We start from the raw sequence: 21,224 nt of genomic DNA, 5'->3' as shown, positions 1-21,224 counted from the left end.
ATAGATGTACAAACCATGGAGTGATGAGGTCAGAGTTAATTATAGCATCCCAGGCAGGTCTTCATGAGATCATCTTACCTGAATCCTTCTATGGGAGGGGATTAGCTGACTGAGCTGGACACAGTTCTTGCTCCTCTTCAGGCAAAGCATGTCCAGCTGGGGAGAGAAATATGTAAGAAGACACTGAGCTCATCTGGTGACAAGTGTAGTAAAAAAGATGACACCCATTGCCCCTCTTGGGAGTGCTGGATTGAAAGAAGTGATTGCTTGAAGGAGAGCTGCCTCCTTGCTGTCAGGGTAGAGTGGACAAGAAGTAGGGTTGTCATCAGCCCCCTGCCTGTGGGTGCTAAGCAAGAGCATAACTTGACAAAAACTTTCTGAAGAATGAGATCCTGTCATAAACTCTCCTTGGGGTCTTTGCAAACTCTGAAGCTGACACACTCCGATGAACATGGGTGGAGACTGCATCAGCTGAGCCCCAAACCATCCTAAGGACCCCCCTACAGCTGAAGATCAAAGGTGTTTGTGGCAAGGCCTAATACTAATAACATGCAGTGTGTGAGACACCCACCCCATGGCAGTCCACTCACAAGGCTCAGGGGACCGAGGCACTGCCTGGGCCTGTACAAGCCCTGAACAAATTTCCAGTGCCATGAGCGAAGCTCTGAGATGTAAAGAATGCATCGTTAAGGTGTCTCTGATGCTTTTCCAGTTCTTTGAAGGTTCAGTTCTGCTTACAGTGGGCTTCCCATTGTTCCTGCCATAATGCTGGTTATTATTTACTTACCCTTTCTTCTTTCCCTTGTATCTGTAAACTCATGTGTGCTGTTAGCCAGAAAAGTATTTGTAACCTCCATGAACAGTTAGGTAGATAAAAGGCATTTTATTCTGGTCCATTCAAGAACGTGCCAGCTGTCCATACATGCACAGCACAGCTATTTTGGAGACGATGTGAATGGAAAGGGGCTTTCAGCCTCGTTACGTAATGCAAATGAATCAGCCCGAGAGACCTGCTCGTGCGTAAATGACCTGCCAACCTTATGCTGGAACTTCACCATGATTATAAAAGCATCTTTCCCACCTGTTCAGTGGTGGCTTCCTATTGCGCTCTCGCGCTTGCTGACAGCGCAATTCTGTGAACATTGAGCGGTGCTGACCAGGCTCGCCCCCCCCTTGCAGCCGGCAGGCGCGCAGGCCAGGCCCTACCCTGCAGGAGCCCAGCCCAAGCAACAGGCCCCAGCTGGGCCCAGGTAAAGCAGATTTCTGAGTTTCCATGGTTATACTTGTTTTTTTTCAATACCACAAGAACCGCTTTAGCTTTCCACTGCAAAGCTTTGCAAATACTTCAGACTTGAAACAGAAAGCAGAACTGCAATTCAGTGCTCCACTCAACTATTTCATGTCCATAGAAGCCAGAAAGATGACAAAACTTCTGCTGCTCTGATCTTTTAAATCAACTGGCTTGCTCACCTGACTTTTGAAATGCTGGGCTTTAAATACACTGCTTATCGTACACCTCTACCTCAGCTCGCTCAGAGCACGGTTGTGCTGTGAGCAAACCCTCCTTTCCAGCATGCCATGCCGGCAACAGCCAAGGAGACGGCCGTACCTGCTCAGTTGTGCTCACCCCTCAGCTCAGAGGCCTCTTGTTTGGGCACAACCTTCAGACTCCTCTGATGTCCTGAAGGAAATTCCTGGGCCACAACATGAAAAGCCATCCTAGAAATCCCTTTGCCCTGAAATGGCCATTGGGATTTACTCTGAGCTCCACCTCCTTTGCTTCACTTCACCAGCAAAGAAGTGAAAAAGCAGCATTCCCCTTCCCTCTCGAAAGGTTTCCTGGCGAGGGGGCGGGGGGGTGCCCGCCCACCCTCGGCTCGGCCGCCCCGGCTCCGCACCCCGACCCACCCCCGCGGCTGGCGGGGCCCTGGGCGCCGTGGCAGGATGGGCTCCTCCGTCCGACGGGCGGCTTTGACAACACCCTCTGAGCGGAGCCTGGCAGGCAGGCCCGCGGGCAGCTCCCCCGACTCCTCCCCGTTTATAGCGGCCGGGAGGAGCCAGAACCGGGCCTGGACCCCGCCGCGGCCGGCAGCCCGGCAGCAGCGGGACGGGCGCTGGGGGTGAGCAGGGCGGGGGGGGGGGAATGGAAATGTGGGGCAGCTCTGGGGTCGGAGCAGGCCTTCAGCCAGCAGGATGAGGCCCCGCCGGTCTGCCGAGCTCCCGGGAGTGCCCCGGAGCCTGGGGGCGGGCTCGGCACTCCGGGCTCCTCCCCGCCACGGGAAGCTGCGACCCTCCACCGGAGCCGGCCCAGTGGCGGCACAAGCAAGAGCCCCGAAAGGGGCACGGCCGGGAACGGGCTGCGACGGACCGGGGAGGTCTTGCGCTGGGAAGAGCCTGACCGCTGGCCCGGGCGGGGGCCGGCGGCGGGGTGAGCGGGGCCTGGGCGCTACGAGCTGGGTGCCCGCCCGCGATGGCTTCAGCCGTCGCCGGCGGCGCTGGGCGGGAGGGGCGGCGGTTTCGTGCCTAGCCCGGTGCCAGCGTGTGGCAGGCGGGAGCGGCTGTCCTTGGCAGGGCCCTGCGGAGAGCGGGCCGCCGCAGCAGCCCGGTACGGCCTGACGACGCTGCACGCGCGGTACGAGCCAGGCCGTAATGATCCCCCAGCAGACGCCCTCCGCCCGGCCCCGACCTCCTCTCCCCACTGTGCCTTGCTCTGAGCCTGCTCAGCGAGAGGGGCACGTCCTGACCTCACGCGCTTGAGATGGCAGCTATCGAGAGCTTCAGTGCCACCCGCCCCGGCGACCCCCAGCCTGGGGACCTGATCGAGATCTTCCGGCCAGCTTACCAGCACTGGGCCCTCTACCTGGGTGACGGGTACATCATCAACGTGACGCCCATAGGTAACGCTGGCGCAGCCCGACGGGGTGCAGAGGGGCCTTTGGGGTGGTCTGGGAGCCCCGTCTCGCTGCGTGGGCTGGTGGTGGATCCTGTGCATGTAGATGGCATTTCCAGGAGCCAGCCAGAACTGGGGGTCTCAGGGGCTGGCCGGGGCATGCCTGCCTCATCCTCTCCCTGCCTTCCCCAGATGAAGGGCCCCCAGCCACATTCGCCAGTGCCAAGTCCGTGTTCAGCAGAAAGGCACGGGTGAGGATGCAGCTCCTGAAGGACGTGGTGGGAAACGACACCTACCACATCAACAACAAATACGACGGCACCTACACTCCCCTCCCGGTGGAGGAGATCATCCGGCGCGCAGAGTACCTCATCGACCAGGAGGTGTCCTACGACCTGCTTGGCAACAACTGCGAGCACTTCGTGACGCTGCTCCGCTACGGCGAGGGGGTCTCGGACCAGGTAAGTAACACGGGGTAAGCCCCTGCATGCCTCACAGTGCACCTCCCAGCTGCTCTGTGCAAGCCCCTGGACCAGGGCACAGCCTTCAAACTGCATGGGGACAGCAAAGCCCCAGGCATGGGGGCCAAACCTTCACTGCCTCTGACCTCACTAGAGACTCTGGACCAGGAGGTTTGCTATGGCTCATCTGCACCTTGATAGCACCTTCTTACTGAGTGCCACAGCCCAAGGCTGAAAGCCTGGCTGTTACCCCTTCTGCTCTTTGGGCAGGTGCCTCTCATTCATTTAATTGCCTTGATTGTCACTGCCTGCTCTTCATTAGAGTGCGTGGGGGTTAAAAAAAAAAAAAAGCTCATCATGTTTCCAGATGTTTCCAGCCTGTGTTTCCCTTCCCCTTTGCAGGCCAACCGGGCAATCGGTGCCATTGGGATTGTAACAGCTGCTGCTGGTGCCTTCTCCTTGCTGGGCTTGCTCCGGAGCAGATCCAGAGAGAGACAGTACTGATGGGCCACTGGGATGAGCTTGGAGCAGAGCAGGGAGCCCCCCAGCCAGGAGGGACCTTGAGACAGTTTGTGGCCGCAGCTGCCACCAAGACTTACTAGTGTTACCCTTGCTGAGAGCAGCACTAGCCTGTTTGCCACATCTGTTTTTATTTCATTGCTTGTGATGATTTTTGGGGTAGTCTAGGAGCAGTTGCAAGCAAATTCTCCATCTCCCCGGTGCTCTGATGAAGGCTGGTGCAGGCTTTCTACACACATCTTGTTTTTATCAGCAACATCCTGTGGGCTCTTTCTGTGAATAACCTATTTTAACCTGTTTGAAGAAACATTTTTACTGTAGTGTTTTTTGTTTTTTTTTTTTTTAACAAAAGTAATGTAAAAGTATTGCTGAGGGTTTATTGTGTGTCCTCCAGCTGAGAACTTGTGCACGTGGAAAACCCCAGGTTCCCAGGTCTGTGGAAGGGCAGACGATGCACATGCTGCATCTCGGAGCCTGTGCCAGCAGTGCTGAAACGGAGCCGCTCCTCCAAGGGTGGGAGGTAGAAAGGAAGGGCAGGTCTTGCCGGCTGTATCCCTCAGTGTTTTAAATGAGTGCTCTGTTCTTGGCATGATGGTGTTTTGCTCAGTTTTCTCCTGCCTGCAAAGTGTCCCTCTCCCTAGCTCCTCTGACTCCCTTTGAGAGCAGCAGGCCTCTCATCTGGGGGGATCTGACAAAAACCCTGCTGGCTTTTTCTCTGGCAGCTGTTTGTTCCAGGATGGGACCACTGTGCCCCTGAAATTTCTCTCTTCATCCCTGTAAGTGCAGTAATTGTTGGTATCGGACCTGATCAAGCTTACTAGATGATCTTTAAGGTCCCTTCCAACCCAAACCATTTTATGATTCTACTCCTTGGTCTGTCAAAGCACTGAGGTTTAAAGAAAGACCACCTTGGTGGTGGGACAAAGGCAGCCAGGAGCCTTTGGCCCCGGCAGCTGGGGCCATTGGCTGTTCAGTGACCAGAAGTTGAATTTAAGCAGTTTGTAGCCCCAGCACAAGATCGATCTTCCTCCAGCCAGCAGGAAGGCAAAGCCAGGGTCCCTGCAGTGCTGTGAGTGACGTACCTGGAGAATGAGGTGTGCTGCATCTATGCCCCATCTCCAAATCTACCCAGCCCTGCTATTTCCTTGTCACAAAGCTGACACGTGGCTCATCTTAGAAGAAAACTGTTTAGGAAAGGAGCAGTTTATTACTCTTTACCAGGAGTATCTGGCTTGCATGTTTGGAAGAACCATGTTATTTGCAGACTGCATGTAAGAAATTAAATCCTGTGTTGCTTTCACCACATGCAACATCCTGGACTGTAAGAAGAGATGAGAGCAAAAGAGCTGTCTAAGAGAGGCTTGCTATTTTTGTCTGCTCTTAACAAGTACATAACAGGATCGGAAGGCTTTTTTTAAAACACCAGTTGTCTCAATGTTTAAAATAACAAAGCCAAGACTTCTGGTCATATTTTGTAGTGACTTATTACATTTAAATAAAGTTCTTTTTTAATATGGAAAAACATATTATAATAAAACTGAATCGGAAAGTCCTTTTTGCTTCCTGCAAATGTAATCTAAAGTTTGCTCATGGCTGGCTAAACTGATGAGGTGGTTGAACAACTTGAAGATGAAAGAGCAAGTACCGAGGGGCTCAGCTTCTTGTACCTGGCCAGCAGCTGTGTGCCAGAGCAAATTAAAACCCCTGCTTCTTGGCATAGACCTAGTTAAAGCAAGAAGTCAAGGCTTAGCCCTGCTTTCTGCTGCGTGACACCAAACCGGGGCTGGGACCTGGCAGCGGCAGAGCACAAACTGGGAGGGTTGTGTGTGTATGTGTGCAGCAGCTGTGCTGCCTTCTGCCTTTGCAAGCTTAAGCTCGGAGCTTGAACTTGGAGCAGTATGTCTGCAAGAACTGGCAAGGGATAGCTGGGTGAGGACAAGCGTATGTGCCCTCTCACCTCTATAATTCACTCCAGGATGCAAGAAAATGGGAACTACTGCATCTGGGGAACTTTCTTGTAGTTCTTGGTAGCTGCAGCATTTCATTTAACACAGGATTTTGCAATTGTACACGTGCTCCTCTGCGGTCAAGATTAGGTCACATATTTTGGATTGCCTTCCCATCAAGCCCGGTGGGTGCAGTGACAGGACTTGTTGGAGCAGTGGCTGAAACATGGAGTGAGAGTGTGAGGTGGAGCAGCAGAAGCCATCGCTTCGCTATATTCAGTATTTCTGAGCCTTTGTAGGAGATACTGGCAAGGCCCGAGACCTGCTGTTGCCATGGATCAGTCTCAAGGCTGTTATTTTACCAGTAGCTGAGAGAATAATCCTTGCCTTTGCTCCAGGACACAGCCAGCGCCGGTCCAGCCTGCCTCTGAATGGATGGGTTTGTGCAGGGATTTCAAACATCTGGATCTGGTGTACATCACAGGGTGAACACACAGGCTGTTCCGTGCAAGCCAGGGAAGCTGCCAGCACTGCGCAGCCCCCGCCCAGCTGCAGGGTCTCGCTTAGTCCTCGTCGCTGTGTTCGTAGGTGGGGTTAATGTAAATCTCGTCCATGCTTTTTGCTGCAAAGTCTGTTGTGTTTATAGGAGGCCAGTTGGGGTCCCTCTGCAGCATCCTCTGCCATTTTCGGTACTGGCTCTTCAACTGGTACCCAAACCAGGCTTTAAGCAGCAGCCAGAGGTGCTTGTTCTGCAAGATGATGTCCTGCAGAGTGACACAGCGCAGGGTCAGTGCTGCTGCCCTTCACAGGGAGAGAGGACCGTGCGGGGACAAAAGCCATCCCTTGCTACACAGGCAACCCGAGCCCCATGGGGAGCACGGCGCCGGGCGGCTGCGTGCACTCCCCTTCGGTAACATGTCTGCCAGATGCCAGCGTCCTCATCCACAGGAAGGCTCTGCTCCGTTATATCAGGACAACACTGATCTCGGTCTTTTTGGCTGAAGGGGACAGTCAAAGGGCATGTTTCTCCCCCTGGGGCCGTGGGATGACTGGGCACTGCTGCTGCTGGCAGGGGACAATACGTGGTTCTGGACACAGCCAGTGCCCCCACCGGGGGTGACACAGTCAGCCTTGACCCACAAAATGCTTTAGGGCTTAGTCACTACTGCAACATCCAACTGCACAAACCAGCGCAGTCTCTGGCCTGATTGATTATAGGGCAAAAGGGACGTAGTTGTTTCAAAAAATCACTGCCAAGCACATGACCCATGCTGCGGTCTGCTCCCCTGCAAGGCAGGGCAGCGGGCTGCTCCCAGGCTGCTGCACTTCAGCTCGCTCTTTCTCTCTCTCTGAAGGCTTCAGAAATGTGGTCTAAATCATCTCTGGTGCTGCATAAAATGGATTTGATTGACACACATTGAGTCTTAAGGGTGTGGGGGGAAAGCCTGAAGGTTTATGCTTCCGCAGGAGGAGAGCGTGGCTGCAAAGGGGGAAGAACGAGCAGGCACCGCTTCTATTCACCCTGGGGGAGCAGGCAGTAAACAAATGCACTCACCTCTGTTAAAAAAGATACGCAGAAGGTGACCAAGAGCATCAGTAAGATGTAAACTCTCCAGATCACGGGAGTGCAAAGAAACTGTTGGAAAAGACATGAACAGCAATTAGGTTTAAATGCCTTGCCAAGATTCGCATCTGTTCCTAATGATTTGAGAAGCTAACATTTTCCCAGTAGGAAGCATGGAGGAGGCAGTAGGAAGTGACAGTAATTCCTTGTCACAGACATCTTGGGAAGTTTGATGCCCCATTCCCCATGGCACTGGGCTGCCCAACTCACCTCAGCTACTTAAACTACTGCTGAAACCTGCAGGTCAGGTGCCTGGGGCAGGATCTGGTGCCCAAATGCTTCTGGGGAGCTGCAGCTAATGCACAACGTGCCGCTCCTCTCCCTCTGTGTGCCTAACACCAGGCCTCCACCCGAGTCCGTCCCACGCAGGATGGCCGGGGACGAGGAGCAGGGCGCAGACATTCCCGGCCCTGGCAGCGCAGCCGGAGGCAGCTGCCTGCACTGTGCCCTGGCTGAGCGCCCGGGAGGGACGAGGCGGCCGCGTCCCCGTGTGAGCTCATGGTGCTCCGGGGCGGGGGGGCAGCAGCAATCCCTGCCCACTCCCTTCTCCAGCCAACAAGCAAATCCACAATCCACCCTATTGTGCTTTTCTGTTAAGAAGAAAATCTCAGCAAGCTGTAAGCACTTTTTCTTCTCCCTGCTGCCGCCCAGTTTTTAGAGGAGAGGAGGGCTACCTCATTAATCAAGCGCTTGTCAAAAGGATGTTAGAGAAGATCCAAAGGACTGCGCAGTCAGCATCAGATCAGCAAATGCACTTCCAAGATGACCGTAGCTGTAGCTTCTGCTCTCTACTCTTAGGTAAAGGGCCAGCAAAATATGTGGCGTGAAACAGAAATGCACATTCTGTTTGCACTTACCTGCATGCCACTGTATACAGTGTCGATGCTGGCGAAGAAGAAGAAGAGGCAGATTGCAAGCTGGAGGGCCAGGAGGATTGAAAATACATCTAGGGAAAGAAGAGCATTTCTGGCCCTGGGAAGGAGGGTGTTTGGTGACCAAACTCTGCAAATATACTGACAGGAGCCCCAAATGCTAATGCTGTAAAATTGCCATGGTGTAAAATGCCTTTCTCTTTTTTCCCCCCCTAAAAGAACAGCAGCTGTGGAATTGCAACTAGAGGAGTTACAGCCCAGCAGCCTGTTGCAAAGCTCACCACCTACGCTGCGGTTTTTTGCACAACTGATTTGGCCTGTTCTGATTCTGATATACAACCACAGAAAACTGCCTCGAAAGGGCACTGCTGTAAGCCACAGCAGCATCCCTTCTCCTGCGCTCGCTCCTCCGTGTGCTCAGCCGTACGCCTGGATGTCAGGCATCAGCGGAGGCTGCTTGTTCTTGTGGGCTGCCCTCCCAGGGAGGGCTGGGTGCTTCTGCGACCGAGAAGGTGCAAAGGTGGGCTATACCTGCGCCTTCCATAGGAAGGGTTTGTCTGGCCTTGCATCCTCTTCCAAAGGAGCAGGAGGTCAGAGAGTCCTCTGTCCCGTCTCAGCCCGGCTGCTTGCAGGGCAGCATGTTTCCGGTCTCACCTGTCATCTGCAGATGATCAATGCTCTCTGAAATGGGTTTGGGACTTGCCTTTTAACAAGATACCTAACAAAATCAACTCTGCTACGTTTAAGCAAAGTCCTGCCCTCTCATCCATGAGCTGCAATTGCAAAGGAGCTATCAGTCAACTGATGGCTAGAAGGGCTAAATCACCCCGGCAAAAATCAAACAGAAAAAGAAAGGTTATTGTGAGAGGATTTTAACAGTGATATTATCACATGTTTTTCTCTCTCATCTCTAGGAATGGAAGTCAGGCAAAGTAAGACTCTGAATCTCAGAGGAACTCTTTTTGATGTGTGCATTTCAAAATAATATATCTGATCCTTATACACACTCTGCGTTCACAATAATACACGTTCTGCTCTAAATCCAGCCCATCACCTTCTGGAAAGCACACATTTTCCAAAACAAGATACAGTCTCCTTTTTCAGCTCTGCTGCTTCTTACCTCCAGGAAGAAGGTAACATAAGCAGTGCTCACTGAGCTTTTTTAGAACTGGAGAAGTAGGAAGAAGCAGCAGCTTTTTTAGAAATGGAGCAGCTCACATACACCAACAGTTATTTTACACGCCAGTCACTGGTGTGTGTACAGAAAAATCGACAGCACCACTTCCCTAGCAGCCTCTTCTGCCAGGGTTACGTTGGGGCAGGAATGAGTCTGTGGAGCACGTGTCATCCCAGCTCTACTCACGGTTGGTGTAGATGGGCTTCTGGAAGGGCTTTCCCTTGGAAAAGACGAAGGCCACAATGATGCAGTTGATAGAAGACAGTGGCCACAGTGTAGTGTCTTCGTAACTGAGGACAGTGCTCTGGGCACCGCTGCTGGTACCGTTTCCCCCTGGGCTGGTGGGCGACATGGTCTGGTTCCCTGGAGAGCAATGTCTGTAAGGTAACACCCAGCATTTTGTTCCTGCGCTCCCCAGCAACAGGGAGCTGCAAACAGCAATTCCCCTTTCTTTCCAACCCACTGTCTACAGGAGTGAAAACCACATTTTAAAAAGCAAAACAAAAGCCTCAGCTTAATTTTCTGGTTTGTGCCAAAATCTTGGCTCTCAAGTGGCCGACGATAGCAGTGTTCAGTAGACATGGCTATGAGATGCGTGCCCCAGCTGCCTGCACGCTCGCCCTGTGATGCATCTGTGCAGCCGCGGCGAAACGGCCCCAGCTGAGCCCTGGCACCCAGCAGCATCCCCACTGAAACACCTCGCTGCCCGACGGTTCACTTCTGCGTGATGGTATGCTGGTCATTAATATATATATTATATTACAGATATCATACAATTCAGCTCCGGAATACAGAGAGAGACGTTTTACCTTTGACAAACCCAGAAACAAGCCGGCTTCCGACCTCGCAACCCTTCTTTAAGCCAAGTTGGATTCCAGAAAAACCTGGCCCCAGGGCTGTTTATTTCCTGGAGGAGCCGTGCGGCCGGGCCCCGGGGAGCGGAGGGAGGCCGGCTCAAGCCGCTGGCACCCCGAGCCCCGGCACCGCCTCGCCGCGATGGGGATGGCCACCCGCCACTTCTCCCACGTTCCCAGACGGGCAGCGCCATCCGTGCTTCCAAGGAGGCCCTGGAAAAGCACGCGTGCGTTAGCCCTCGGGCTGGCCCTCTAGGTTGCTGTGTGGCATCTGCAGCAACTCAGTTTTGTCTTGGCAACACTCTGCTGAGTATACACACAGCTGGGGGGGGGATTGTCCCACTCGGGTCCTCGCCACGGCGAGGCTGGAGCGTCCATCCCCCGCACACAGCAGCAACGTGATCTGAAAGCTGCAGATGAGAGAGAAAACGAGGGACTCGCCTCTGGCCGGCCAGCACTACGTACCAGGGCTGCTGCTTCACCAGAAGGAAGCCACAGGTTTGCATGACTACGGTAAAGCACACGTTGAGGGTGATGGAGAGAAGCAAGGGAGGAGAGATGAGCTGGCCAGGAGGGTGATAAGGTGCCAGCTTTGGAAAGGCTTCAGTCAGGCTCACTGGAGAGAAACGGGAGGCATTTGCAGTCTGTGGCAGCCCAGCCCACCAGCATCCCTCTGCGTTTGCTGGGCAGGCAGAACCACACACAGACACCCTTCTGCCCATCACAGGTGAAAGCTGTGAGCCTGGCCCTAATAAGCAGGCAAGAACCAGCTTTGATCTCCACTATTTTCCACCTGAACATCCTCTGAATCCCCCCCTCAGGAAAACACACAGAGAAGATGAGGAATATCATCCCATCCATGCAGATCTCCATGGGAGTCTAAGAGCTGTACTGGGTCAAGGCACAGGAGAGCCATGAGCTAAAGTATGCTGCCTGAGCCCCACTAGCAGCCACCAGAGCAACTTCTCGTCTTCTAGTCGAGTCTCGCGCCCAAACCCTACTGGTTACACACAGAGTTCTGCAGCTGTGTTTGCAAAGGACTATAAGCCGAATCCCACACCCTGGGCCCTAGGAATTGGTCTAGCATCAATGGTTATGATGTTACTCACAGGAGAACTTGGCTTCTCATTTTAATTTTTATTGGGAAATGAAGTCAACTATTTACACTCAGGCTCTCAGACTGACACAGCTGGCTTCCCCGAGCTGCTTACTTGTTAAGCAAACCGGAAGGGTAATGATGACATCTTGTATCAAATATTGGTGATTCCCAAAGAGTTGCAGTTGCTGGAACAAAAACAAAGGTGGCACCACCTGAGAACCAATGACAACTTTGACGTTGCAAACTGTAGCATCCGAAACTATTTCGGAGCAATGTCATGCCAGCAACAGCAGCCTCACAGCCCTGATGCAACCCTGTGCGGACTAGCAAGCCCAGCTTGCCAGCTGTCACCCCTTGCTAATTTATAGCACTTGTGGGCAACTCAGCATTTTAATGTGGCATTTGAATGTTTTTTCCACCCTTCTCCTGGCAGATACCAATGCCCCTTGGACCGCTTGGATCAGATCACACACCCTTAGCCCACAGTAATACCAATGTCAGCCAGAGCTTCACTTTGTGCCAGGTTTGAAATGTCTTCGGGTAGCAGGGACATGGACAAAGTTGGTGTGCCCACACTAGTGGTTGGGGCAGCTGTCCCCAGGCAGTGACCCACCAGCAGCCCCCCTCTGCCACCAAGCCTCGGCTGTACCTTGCAGATTCACAGCAGCTGACTTTGCTTTCTGCCCCTCACCCTCTGCGGGACTGCGCACAGAAGCCAAATTGTATTATACATCATATGTAACAGAAGATGTGCAGGAACTGAGGCCAGAGAGGTGGCCCAGAGTAAATCCATACATGAATTTCCTTCACTGTTTTTCTTTTTATATGTTAAAATTTTAGAGGATTTATCACATACTGGTGATACACAATGGTAATTCTTCCTTAACTACCCTCCTTCATCTGCCTGAAACACTCACTCCTTTGTCAAGCTTTTTTTCCAGCAGAGAGAGGCAGCTGCTCCCCCAAAGCCCCCATCTTACAAGTCTTGCTCCTGGGCCTCCACCACCCAGCTAAGGCAGGACTCCCCCACTTCTAATTCCCCTTCTTCTTTTTAGAAGAGATGAAGTTTTATCACCGGGCTTTTTCCCCGATTCTGGGGGTCCCTACAACCAATCTACCCCCTGCCAGTAATTACCCAGCTTTTCACATCTTTGTTATTCCTTGAAGCCCTCTCTGCCTTTTCTTCCCTGCCGAGTAATACCACTAGAGATAAAAACATACGGTGAGCACAACATACTGATCAAAGATGGGCATGAGACACTTACCCAAAACAGCAGAGCGGTACCAACAAGCTGAATCAGGCCATAAAGGGTCAGGTATTTAACCACAGCGAAGGAAGCAACCAACGCAGCTCAACCTTCCCTGCTCAAAACACACAACAAAGCTAAAAACCCCACTTACAGCTACAGTACTGTGGGTTTAGTGCTACAGATGGTTTCTGTTTTTAAGGAGGGTAACTCCTTTTGTTTAGGATCCCTAAGAAGAATAGAAAACAGTTCAAATTCCATAGACAAATGTTTTGGCCTTAAGATACTGCAGAGCCACTTAACTACCCTTCGTCTGCAGTGTTTTCTTGCTTTGGTTTTATTCTGCAGCAACAATTTTAATACCTGGATTAAGCTGCTGTTGCTTTTTCATTACTAATTTGCTCAACAGTTTTGGGAACCAAGCACATTTCTACACAAACAGGCAATTATCTTTGCATAAATTTGGTTAAATGGCGTTATCACTGGCTGCTCCACAACCGTGGGCAGCACATGGATATCGATATTTTAAATTAATGACAAGCAAATCTATTCTGTGGCCACTGTAATACCTGCCCTTTCACGTGACACTCCTGCTGTACCTGTTGCAAAAATATCAGCCACCATGGGCAATGTTCTCCTAAAACCACAAAAAAACCTCCCAGCACTGGAATTTGAGGATCAAAACCCCTTCAAAACCCCTTCTGCTGTATTTACATAGTTACTGAGGAGCGAGGTTTGGTTTATCAGCACCTTTGAGGGCAGTGCACGCCCACGCACCGAGCTCAGAGCCGGCAGCAGCACCCCGCGACTGCACCAGCGCGGCACCCAGCAAACTCACCTGATCAGCTCCGGCACACGCTGGATGTTGGGCATTTGGGAGGTGAAAGGCAAGGCCACAGATGCCTCCTGCTCTGACAGGGATATCCCTGCATGGGCCATTTTCAAAGCCTGAAATCCATGAGAGTCAGAAGATGGAGAGACAGCCACCCACCTACCCCTCCCACCCCATGCAGCATGTTTACTGGTGCTTTACAAGTTTTGCTTCAGGTGTCCTTTGTAAGTGATCTTCCTCTATTCTGTGGCCCAGCTGATTTAATTTTCCAGATATCTTCCCTTCCCTGGAGCTTAACTCTTTCTTTTGTTCATTTAATCCCATTATAGCCATTTACAATCCTTTGAACCACCCTGTATGTTGTTTCCCACACTGGAGTTTGTGCACACCTCTCCTGTTAAACAGTCTGCTAAAGTATTTAAATCAGCATTTTATCCTCTTTCTATTCCTTTCAATCTCCTGTTCATACTTCTTTTATTGCTCTCTTATGAGCTTCCTGTAACCTGGCTTTGTCACCCCTGGTTTAGTGTCAGGAGTGGGCTGTGGACAACTTTTATAAAGCAAGCTAATGTACTCTTACACAATTATATTATGATAACATATTTGTAATAATATAACTATATTGTATATAATATACTAGGTATGACATATAATAAATATATATCATAATTATTATTTTTAAGGCTAAGACCCTCAAATTTACAGTTGTGTAAGAAATGTGTAAGAAAGTCTCTTGCCCCTATTTCTGGGGAAAAAACAGCGAAACAGTAATCCTCCATTATTGTGTATGTTAGCATAAAAAAATGCATGTAGATAGTATTTTACAGTGACACACTGACCAAGTGTACCCACGGGCTAACTTGGGAAACACTGGTGACAAGTGGTGTGGGGCAGCCTCTCGTCGCAGCGCTCCTTAGGTTGCAAGGGATGAAATCTAGCAAGAACGGGAGATGAGCTCCTACGTACCCCGCAGTCGTTGGCACCATAACCGCACATACCCACGTAGTAACTGATGGAGGAAGAAGGAGGACAATGCGTAAGCCTTGCACGCAGCTGATCCCATGGTGGAGCACCCACCGGCACACCAGAGCAGGGACTCGTGTTGGCCCTGGAGAAGGTGGCGGCTGTTTCCAGAGGACAAGTTGTATGTGGGGAGAGGTTGGGTCAAAGTGCATGGAGCCAAATTAGGATTAAGTTTTGAAAGAGACTGTACCGGGAAAGGGAATGCTGCCACTTTGTTCCAGTGTTTTCCCCTTGGTACCAGGGGCCCCAGAAAGGGAGAAGCGTGTGCGTTTGCAGCAGCTCCCAGGGCTGCAGCTTGGTTTTTATCAGCATTTTCTCCTCGACTATCTTTGCAGACCCAAAGACACAGAAACTAATGAAATAACAGAGCAGCTCCCAAACCACCACACACGAGGCCCCTCTGAGAAGGCAGGGAATTTCATCCCCAAAGGAAGGGCCTCATAACCAATAATTAACCGTTTCTTTTCCAGAAAGATATCACGTCTTGTTTGTGCTTAGCAAGCAATAGCCATAGTTCGTGTGAGTCCTGTTTGGAGGTGGAAACATTCCTTTGGGGGCCCTGAAGGAGCATCTTTGGGTGATTTCAGCTTTGCAGCCGCAGCAGCCACGCGGGAGTTGCTGGGGGTGGGGGGGTACTTGTATGTGCAGGGTCTGCCTCTGTATTTTTATCTCAGCCTCATTTAACGCTGCCTTCCGCAGTGCACCGGCGAGAAGCCGCGGCCGAGTCTGGCGAGGGGTGCCGGTACTCCCGATGCAGAGGGATCCCTGCAGGGGAGCGGCGGGGAAGGCGGCCACAGAGAATACGAACAGGAGCCGCGTGTGGAGGAAGGGAGGGCCAGAAAGATGGGCCTGGAGCAGCACTAGCTGGGACCATCACACTCCAAAGAAAACCTGTTACTGGTTTGGTTCAAGAAGAGAACAAGAGAACCTTACTTGAGCTTCTGAAACTCTTCAACAAGGCTGGACTTCTGGCCAGGAGACATCCTAGCAAGGGCGGTTGCGTTCACCAGTATCTGCAAGAGTGAGCAACAGGCTGCTTTGCCTCCATCCTCCCACCGAGGCAGGATCAGGCCTCCCTGACACGTGCCTTGACACTCACAAAACCCTCTAATCCTGTCTCCCAAACCCTACCATGGTTTTGCCACCTTTAGGGTTCAGGTTTCCTCTAACATCAGATTTATCCTGCCCTGTATTCTGCGCTGCCGGCTCTGCCGGAGGTGCCAGGAAGCCAGCGACCACCACGTGCTCTGCAGCAGCCTTTGGAGCAGCGAGGTGGTGTAAGTGTTTCCCAAGTGCAGGGCAGATGGTTGAGGACAGTAGCAATAACACGGCTCAGCCTGAGGTTTCTCCTACCTGAAAATCTGACCAGGGAGTATAAAATCCCAAAATCTGTCCCAGCACCAAGCTATTTTATGGACTGGGTGACAGGAGTTGAAGACTTCCACTGCTAGACATGGGGATTTCGTGTTCCTGATGCCCCTGCTGAGCAGAGGCCATTGCCAGCTATGGTAGTGGTACGTAGGAATGGGGTTCGCGGTTTTAATTAAACTGAAATTGGGAAGGTGACCATGGAGTAACTCCACTGTGCAGCTGCTCGCAGCACCACAGCCACCCCTGTCACGTGAGGTCTTAGAAGATGCTGAAAGCAAGCTGTTTGTGTTAAACCTGAGGCATGGTGGGAGGCTGCCCGGAGTTGTCAAAACGTGAAGTGACAACGCTACAGCTACCGGCAGAAAAACACCTCTCTCGGCTGGAACACCACCACCACTTAACAAAACAGGGAGAGCAAGTAAGGGCTTTGTTTCCTCTGAACTTACTTTTGGCAGCAAGTTGTAGAAGTGCTTTGTAACAACCTGATAGGACTTTCCATTCATTGCAAAATGGTAGTTGCAGGTTTCTCCTTCCAAGGTGATCTTTTCCTCTGTATTAGCACATACCTCCTAGAAATAAGACAGCGTTTATTCTCAGGCTGAGGTAATAACATGCCATTTCACTTCCACCTCATCAGTCTCCCACCAGGCAACCAGGGATACAGCCTTCTGCAGCATCCTTTTGTAAAACTTCACGCCTGGCAGTACGTGATTTCTAGCCGTGTTTCCATGTGTAACTGTGGCGGACCAATATGCCATTTCTGTCTTAAACATTTCACGGTTCCGAGGAACCCACACCTTTTTTGGTACAACGGCTTGAACATGCCTCAATATGGAGTGGACGCCAGAGAAGACCGAGATACGGTGCAGGCGCAAGGACCTGTTCCTGTAAAGCAGAGATATGGTGCCTGTGCAATGACCGGCTCCTGCAGAGCAGAGATACAGCGAGAGGAGACACCAAGGTCTGCAGAGGTGCCGTTGCCTGATTGAATCAGCCTGTTGCATATGCATGAAGTTTCTTGGAATCAGCCTGTTGTATATGCGTGCAGACGGAGATGGTGGGACTGGGACTGTATAAAAATGACATCATCAGAAGAAAAAAGGGGGACCCCCACCACCAAGAAGCATCAAGAGGACCAACAGGACGCCGCTGGATCCACGGGTGGTGGTATCTTCTTTGCTGTCTTTCTCTCTCTCCTCGCTATCTCTTTCTCTCTCCTCTCTTTGTCAAAGTGTAAAAGATGTGCTGTAGGGGACTTGTTCGTTCAGTTGAATTATTTAGTTAGAGTAGTTGCCATTGAGTCATTTATGTAACCTCATGCCTTGCATTTTGTATTATTAAATTGTTAAATTGGTTGGCTGGTGTCGTTTCACCTTAATTCAGTCCAGGGGGATCACAAACTTGGTCGTTGGTCTCACGGGCAAGGAGGTCATCCTGAACGACTCCTTTCGGGCCGCGACAGTAACTAATCCCTGTGAGCCACAGGCTGCTGTTTTAGACAGTGAAATTTGGTCCAGCAGATAGTCACGCAGACCAGTATGTATAATTGCATTAATTCTGCACACTTCAAGTGTGATTGAGGCAGTCACTGCATCTGCAGAGCCTTGCCAGTTATTTGAGTAGCTATTTTGCATGTTGCCCTGAGCAAAGAGCCACTGTATTAATTATTTCTCCCTAACAGGTTCATGGTCCATACCACACCTCTATATGCCCTGGAGTAAATACAAACTAGCCTCCAGGTTTCCTCTGTTCCTCAGAGCTACTTCCAAATCCTTAGCAAGGATTCCAGGCCTAGGGAGCCTGGACATTAGACATTAATTAGACATTAAAAGCTCGTTAATTCCCCCTGGCACCCGAAAGCAGCCATCCTTGGCTGTGCTTACATGGAGAGCAGCTGTGTTTGCTTTGCTGTCTTCTGCCAGTCGCCAGGCAATGAAAGCTGGAGTGGAGCCCTCCAGTTCGTTTGCTTTGACGAGGATGACTTTGCTGCCCATGTGAATCATGCCCGCGTTCCTGGCCACCGTGACAGCTGTCTGCAGCTTGTCCCCTGCAAGGATAGTGGAGAGGCAGGCTCCTCACATCCGCCGTAGCACGGCGGCAGCCCAGGTGGAGACCACGGATGTGCAACGGAGGATGCTGGAGGGGTGAATCTCTCCCCTGTGCCCCACAGCAGCCAGCACAGCCACAGGAGGAGCCCGGGGGGAATCTACCGGTGACCATGACGCTCCTGATGTGGGCGGCAGTCAGCTCTCGTAGAATGGGCTTTGTCTCCGGCTTCAGGCCATTCTCCAGCACCAGGAGGCCCAGGAACACCAGCCCAGACTCTGCCTCCTCTCTCAGAGCAACGACAGAAACGCATGTGCTGTTTCCCATGGAAAAGCACACGTGCGCTCTTGCACAGAAAGCAAGACTCTCCCGGCAGTGTTTGTTCAACGGAAAAGCCATGCTTGGTGGGAAACACGCCTGCTCCACAGGGAAACATAACTGCCACAAGTTCAAGACAAGCAGAGCTCAACAAACACCAGCATTCCTGTAGCTTCAGCCACGCTGCTGATCTGCTACCTTGCTGCCTCTAGGAAGCAGCAATGGAGCAGAGATGCAAGCCCAGCGAGAGGGACAGGGATTTGCAGGAACTGGCTGGCTGAAATCCACAGATTATGGCATACAGAATTTCTATTGCAGTCCCAATCCATTACCATATAAAAGCACAATAACCAGCTTTTATTACCTTTTGATAACAGATTCTGAAATTCAGCTCAATGAGCTTTGCACGAGCAGCAGTAAAGCAGGCAATTAACAGTGTAATCAGCATCTGCTGAGAGGAAGGTGTTATATGGTACAGCTTCCCAACAGGCTTCCTTTGGCAGGAGAGGAGGAGAAGGTTTGGGTCAGGGCCAGTCAGTTTGGGGCAGGTTGTAACAAGTAGATGGGAAAGTAACTCCACAGCGGTACCGGCAGCTCATCAGCACACCTTACCTCTCTAGGTCGCTCACGTCTACATCCTTGCCTGGGTTTAGCACTTTGTGGGCCAGGGCGATGGCTCCGAAGCCTTGGCTTGTGTACGTCTTAAGCTCCTTTAAGAAATTAGCTGGGACTGTTTACAGGAAATAATGTTTCATGGTTAGAATATCCTTGCTGATTGCTTTTCTAGGGCTAAATGTCTGTCCTTTAAACCACTTTATAGTCTTAGTTACAGCACTGTGGCCTCTCATAGAAGTCAGCTGGTTTGTACCAAGGCTGTGTAACTCACTGTTCAAATAAGCGATCTATGTGTCTGTTTTATACTTTTTAAATGCATGCTAAGGTGCAGGTAGAGAAGATGAATTACTGGGCAGAGGACAAATGACTGACTTCATAATTCTGTCCTAAGCTTTACTGCATACATGCTGATTGACTGAGGAAGTTGTTTTTATGTTTATACCTTAATGTAAGAATTCTCCCAAATCCTAAACTTTCAATTCTTTGATCATTCCCGTGACTCTGAAAGCAAAGGGTTTCTTTTAACTTTGCAGTACTTTGTAGTCATTATGTACTGCAATCACAGATTTACAGTGCGGTACCTAATTATTCATTAAGCTGTAATCAATATAGAAACAATCAGACAGGCTGAGAGGAGCTATTTAGAAACCTGAGGAAGTGGAACATAATTTTGAAGACATTTTTCTTGCTGAGGTTGACTTGTTTGGAGGTTTGTGTCATTAGATCTTAGGTGGCTCTAAACTAAATCTTTCCATTGTCCCTCAAAACTGTTTTCACCTGTTTTCAGGTCAGTGCCATCTGAAGTAACAAACCACAGACCCACAGACCATTCATTGGTGCTGTGTTTTCTTGGCAACCTTTTGAAGCATTCAGTGACTGTGACCCGAGTTTCAAGTTTGCAGACAAATTTGTGTATAAGCCTATAATATTGTTCACATACAAAAAAGAAAAGCTTATGTTTACTTGCAGAGAGAGGACAGAAGTCTTGGCTCAAGTGTTAATACCAATTATCCTTAATAACAGTAATTTGCATGTCCACAGCAAGTTTCCCATCGCTGAGATTTAAAGCCTTTGCAAGCTGGGTCAGTAACTCAATGCTGAATTTACAGGGCAATAAATTAGCAAGAAATTTAACAACTTGTAGAGCACAACACACTTGCTGTGACACATGCAATTACCTTGATCCTACATCTGCTCTGGGTATCTTGACATATCCACATTATTTATGTACCGTATCTTCAGCTGATGCAAGTCAGCTAAGGGTTGTATAGGGTCTGAACCTTGGGCTGCACACTTCACTAGCTGTTGGGCTGTCTGCGTCTTTAACTTACAAACAAGCAACGAAAACCTGTTCGTAGTGTTAACTAATGACATTTAACAAGCCCAGGGCTTTCTTGCAGGAAGAGTCATACACATGCAGTTGCGGTGTTGCCAGTGGGAAGAGTGAGAGCTGAAAACCTTTTAGGATTAGAGTCCCAACATAAACTCTGGTTTGGATTAAGTCCAAATAAACACTGTAAAGTTGCCCTTTTCCAATTTTATACCAGTTTCTTGTCTACAGAAGCTGGACACTATTTCTGGTGCTCCTTTCATATACAGGTCGTACTGTTCCTCTCCGATTTTCTGTGAAACAACAGACATCCTCTGCAGCTCAGAAGAAAATGGAAATTGATGTAGGATTGCTATTCCTTCCATGGGAGCCTGGAGAGGTCAGGAAAGTGAGATGTTATCTGAGTCACTGATTACACAAAGCAAATCTGTTCTGAACTTCAGCTTTGAGGCTTTCTTGCTAAGGTGATTTATTATTAATAGGAAATTATTTCACTTTTGCTGCCTTCTGGCTATGGGATCAGATCACTGATTGCAAGTTTAGGAAACACAGTCTCAGCAACTCTGTCTTCCCAGTGTAATTCCCAGGAATCTCACTATTTTTCTTTTATATTTAACTGGTTTTCCAGGCTTTGTCCCATTCTTTCTCTTAATAACTACATATTAATGTAATATTCCTGCATTTACAGTCCTGGGAACTGAAATTTGACGTGTTACAGTGACATTACCAAGGGAACAGAACAATCCTAGAAACAAGATTGATTTCCTTGTTGCCATGGGACTGTCTTCCTGGTATTGCTAGCAGAAATCACACTCCTTCCACCAGGAAGGATGCTGGCTGGTTCAACATTTGGGCTCGAAACATGACGCTTTTCAGCTGTCAAAACCTGGAGCTTCCTAAGTGTACTTTTAAGGAGAAGAGTGAAGCAAACAACATCATGCTTTGGGGTGATGCTGATAAATCTGCTAGTGGGGTTGCATGACCATTACCAGCAGGACTC

The 21,224-nt window shown here is 50.4% G+C and overlaps 2 protein-coding genes across 2 annotated transcripts in view; one reads left to right on the top strand and one right to left on the bottom strand.

Annotated features, from left to right (window-relative positions):
- The first annotated feature begins 2,737 nt into the window (after positions 1-2,737).
- Positions 2,738-4,599, top strand: PLAAT1 (phospholipase A and acyltransferase 1). The gene is made up of 3 exons (XM_082003879.1): positions 2,738-2,897; positions 3,083-3,351; positions 3,754-4,599. Exons 1-3 carry the CDS (start codon positions 2,759-2,761, stop codon positions 3,853-3,855), a joined length of 510 nt encoding a protein of 169 aa, XP_081860005.1. The 5' UTR covers positions 2,738-2,758; the 3' UTR covers positions 3,856-4,599.
- A 1,780-nt stretch (positions 4,600-6,379) lies between these two features.
- The window catches only part of LOC309408068 (putative cation-transporting ATPase 13A5), a gene marked incomplete at its 3' end in the record, with an annotated part of 34,470 nt that continues 19,625 nt past the window's right edge, over positions 6,380-21,224 (bottom strand). The window contains 16 exon segments of the mRNA XM_082003783.1: positions 6,380-6,580; positions 7,372-7,452; positions 8,298-8,386; positions 9,676-9,866; positions 10,785-10,959; positions 11,555-11,627; positions 12,708-12,794; positions 12,798-12,804; positions 13,528-13,637; positions 14,488-14,530; positions 15,478-15,557; positions 16,362-16,484; positions 17,799-17,962; positions 18,126-18,250; positions 18,892-19,009; positions 20,439-20,595. Of these exon segments, the coding sequence (XP_081859909.1) occupies positions 6,380-6,580; positions 7,372-7,452; positions 8,298-8,386; positions 9,676-9,866; positions 10,785-10,959; positions 11,555-11,627; positions 12,708-12,794; positions 12,798-12,804; positions 13,528-13,637; positions 14,488-14,530; positions 15,478-15,557; positions 16,362-16,484; positions 17,799-17,962; positions 18,126-18,250; positions 18,892-19,009; positions 20,439-20,595 (1,824 nt within the window).

The sequence above is a fragment of the Phaethon aethereus genome (assembly GCF_964289735.1).
Source record: "Phaethon aethereus genome assembly, chromosome: 9".
Classification (NCBI taxonomy): Eukaryota; Metazoa; Chordata; class Aves; order Phaethontiformes; family Phaethontidae; genus Phaethon; species Phaethon aethereus.
This window is presented reverse-complemented; position numbering and strand designations above follow the sequence as displayed.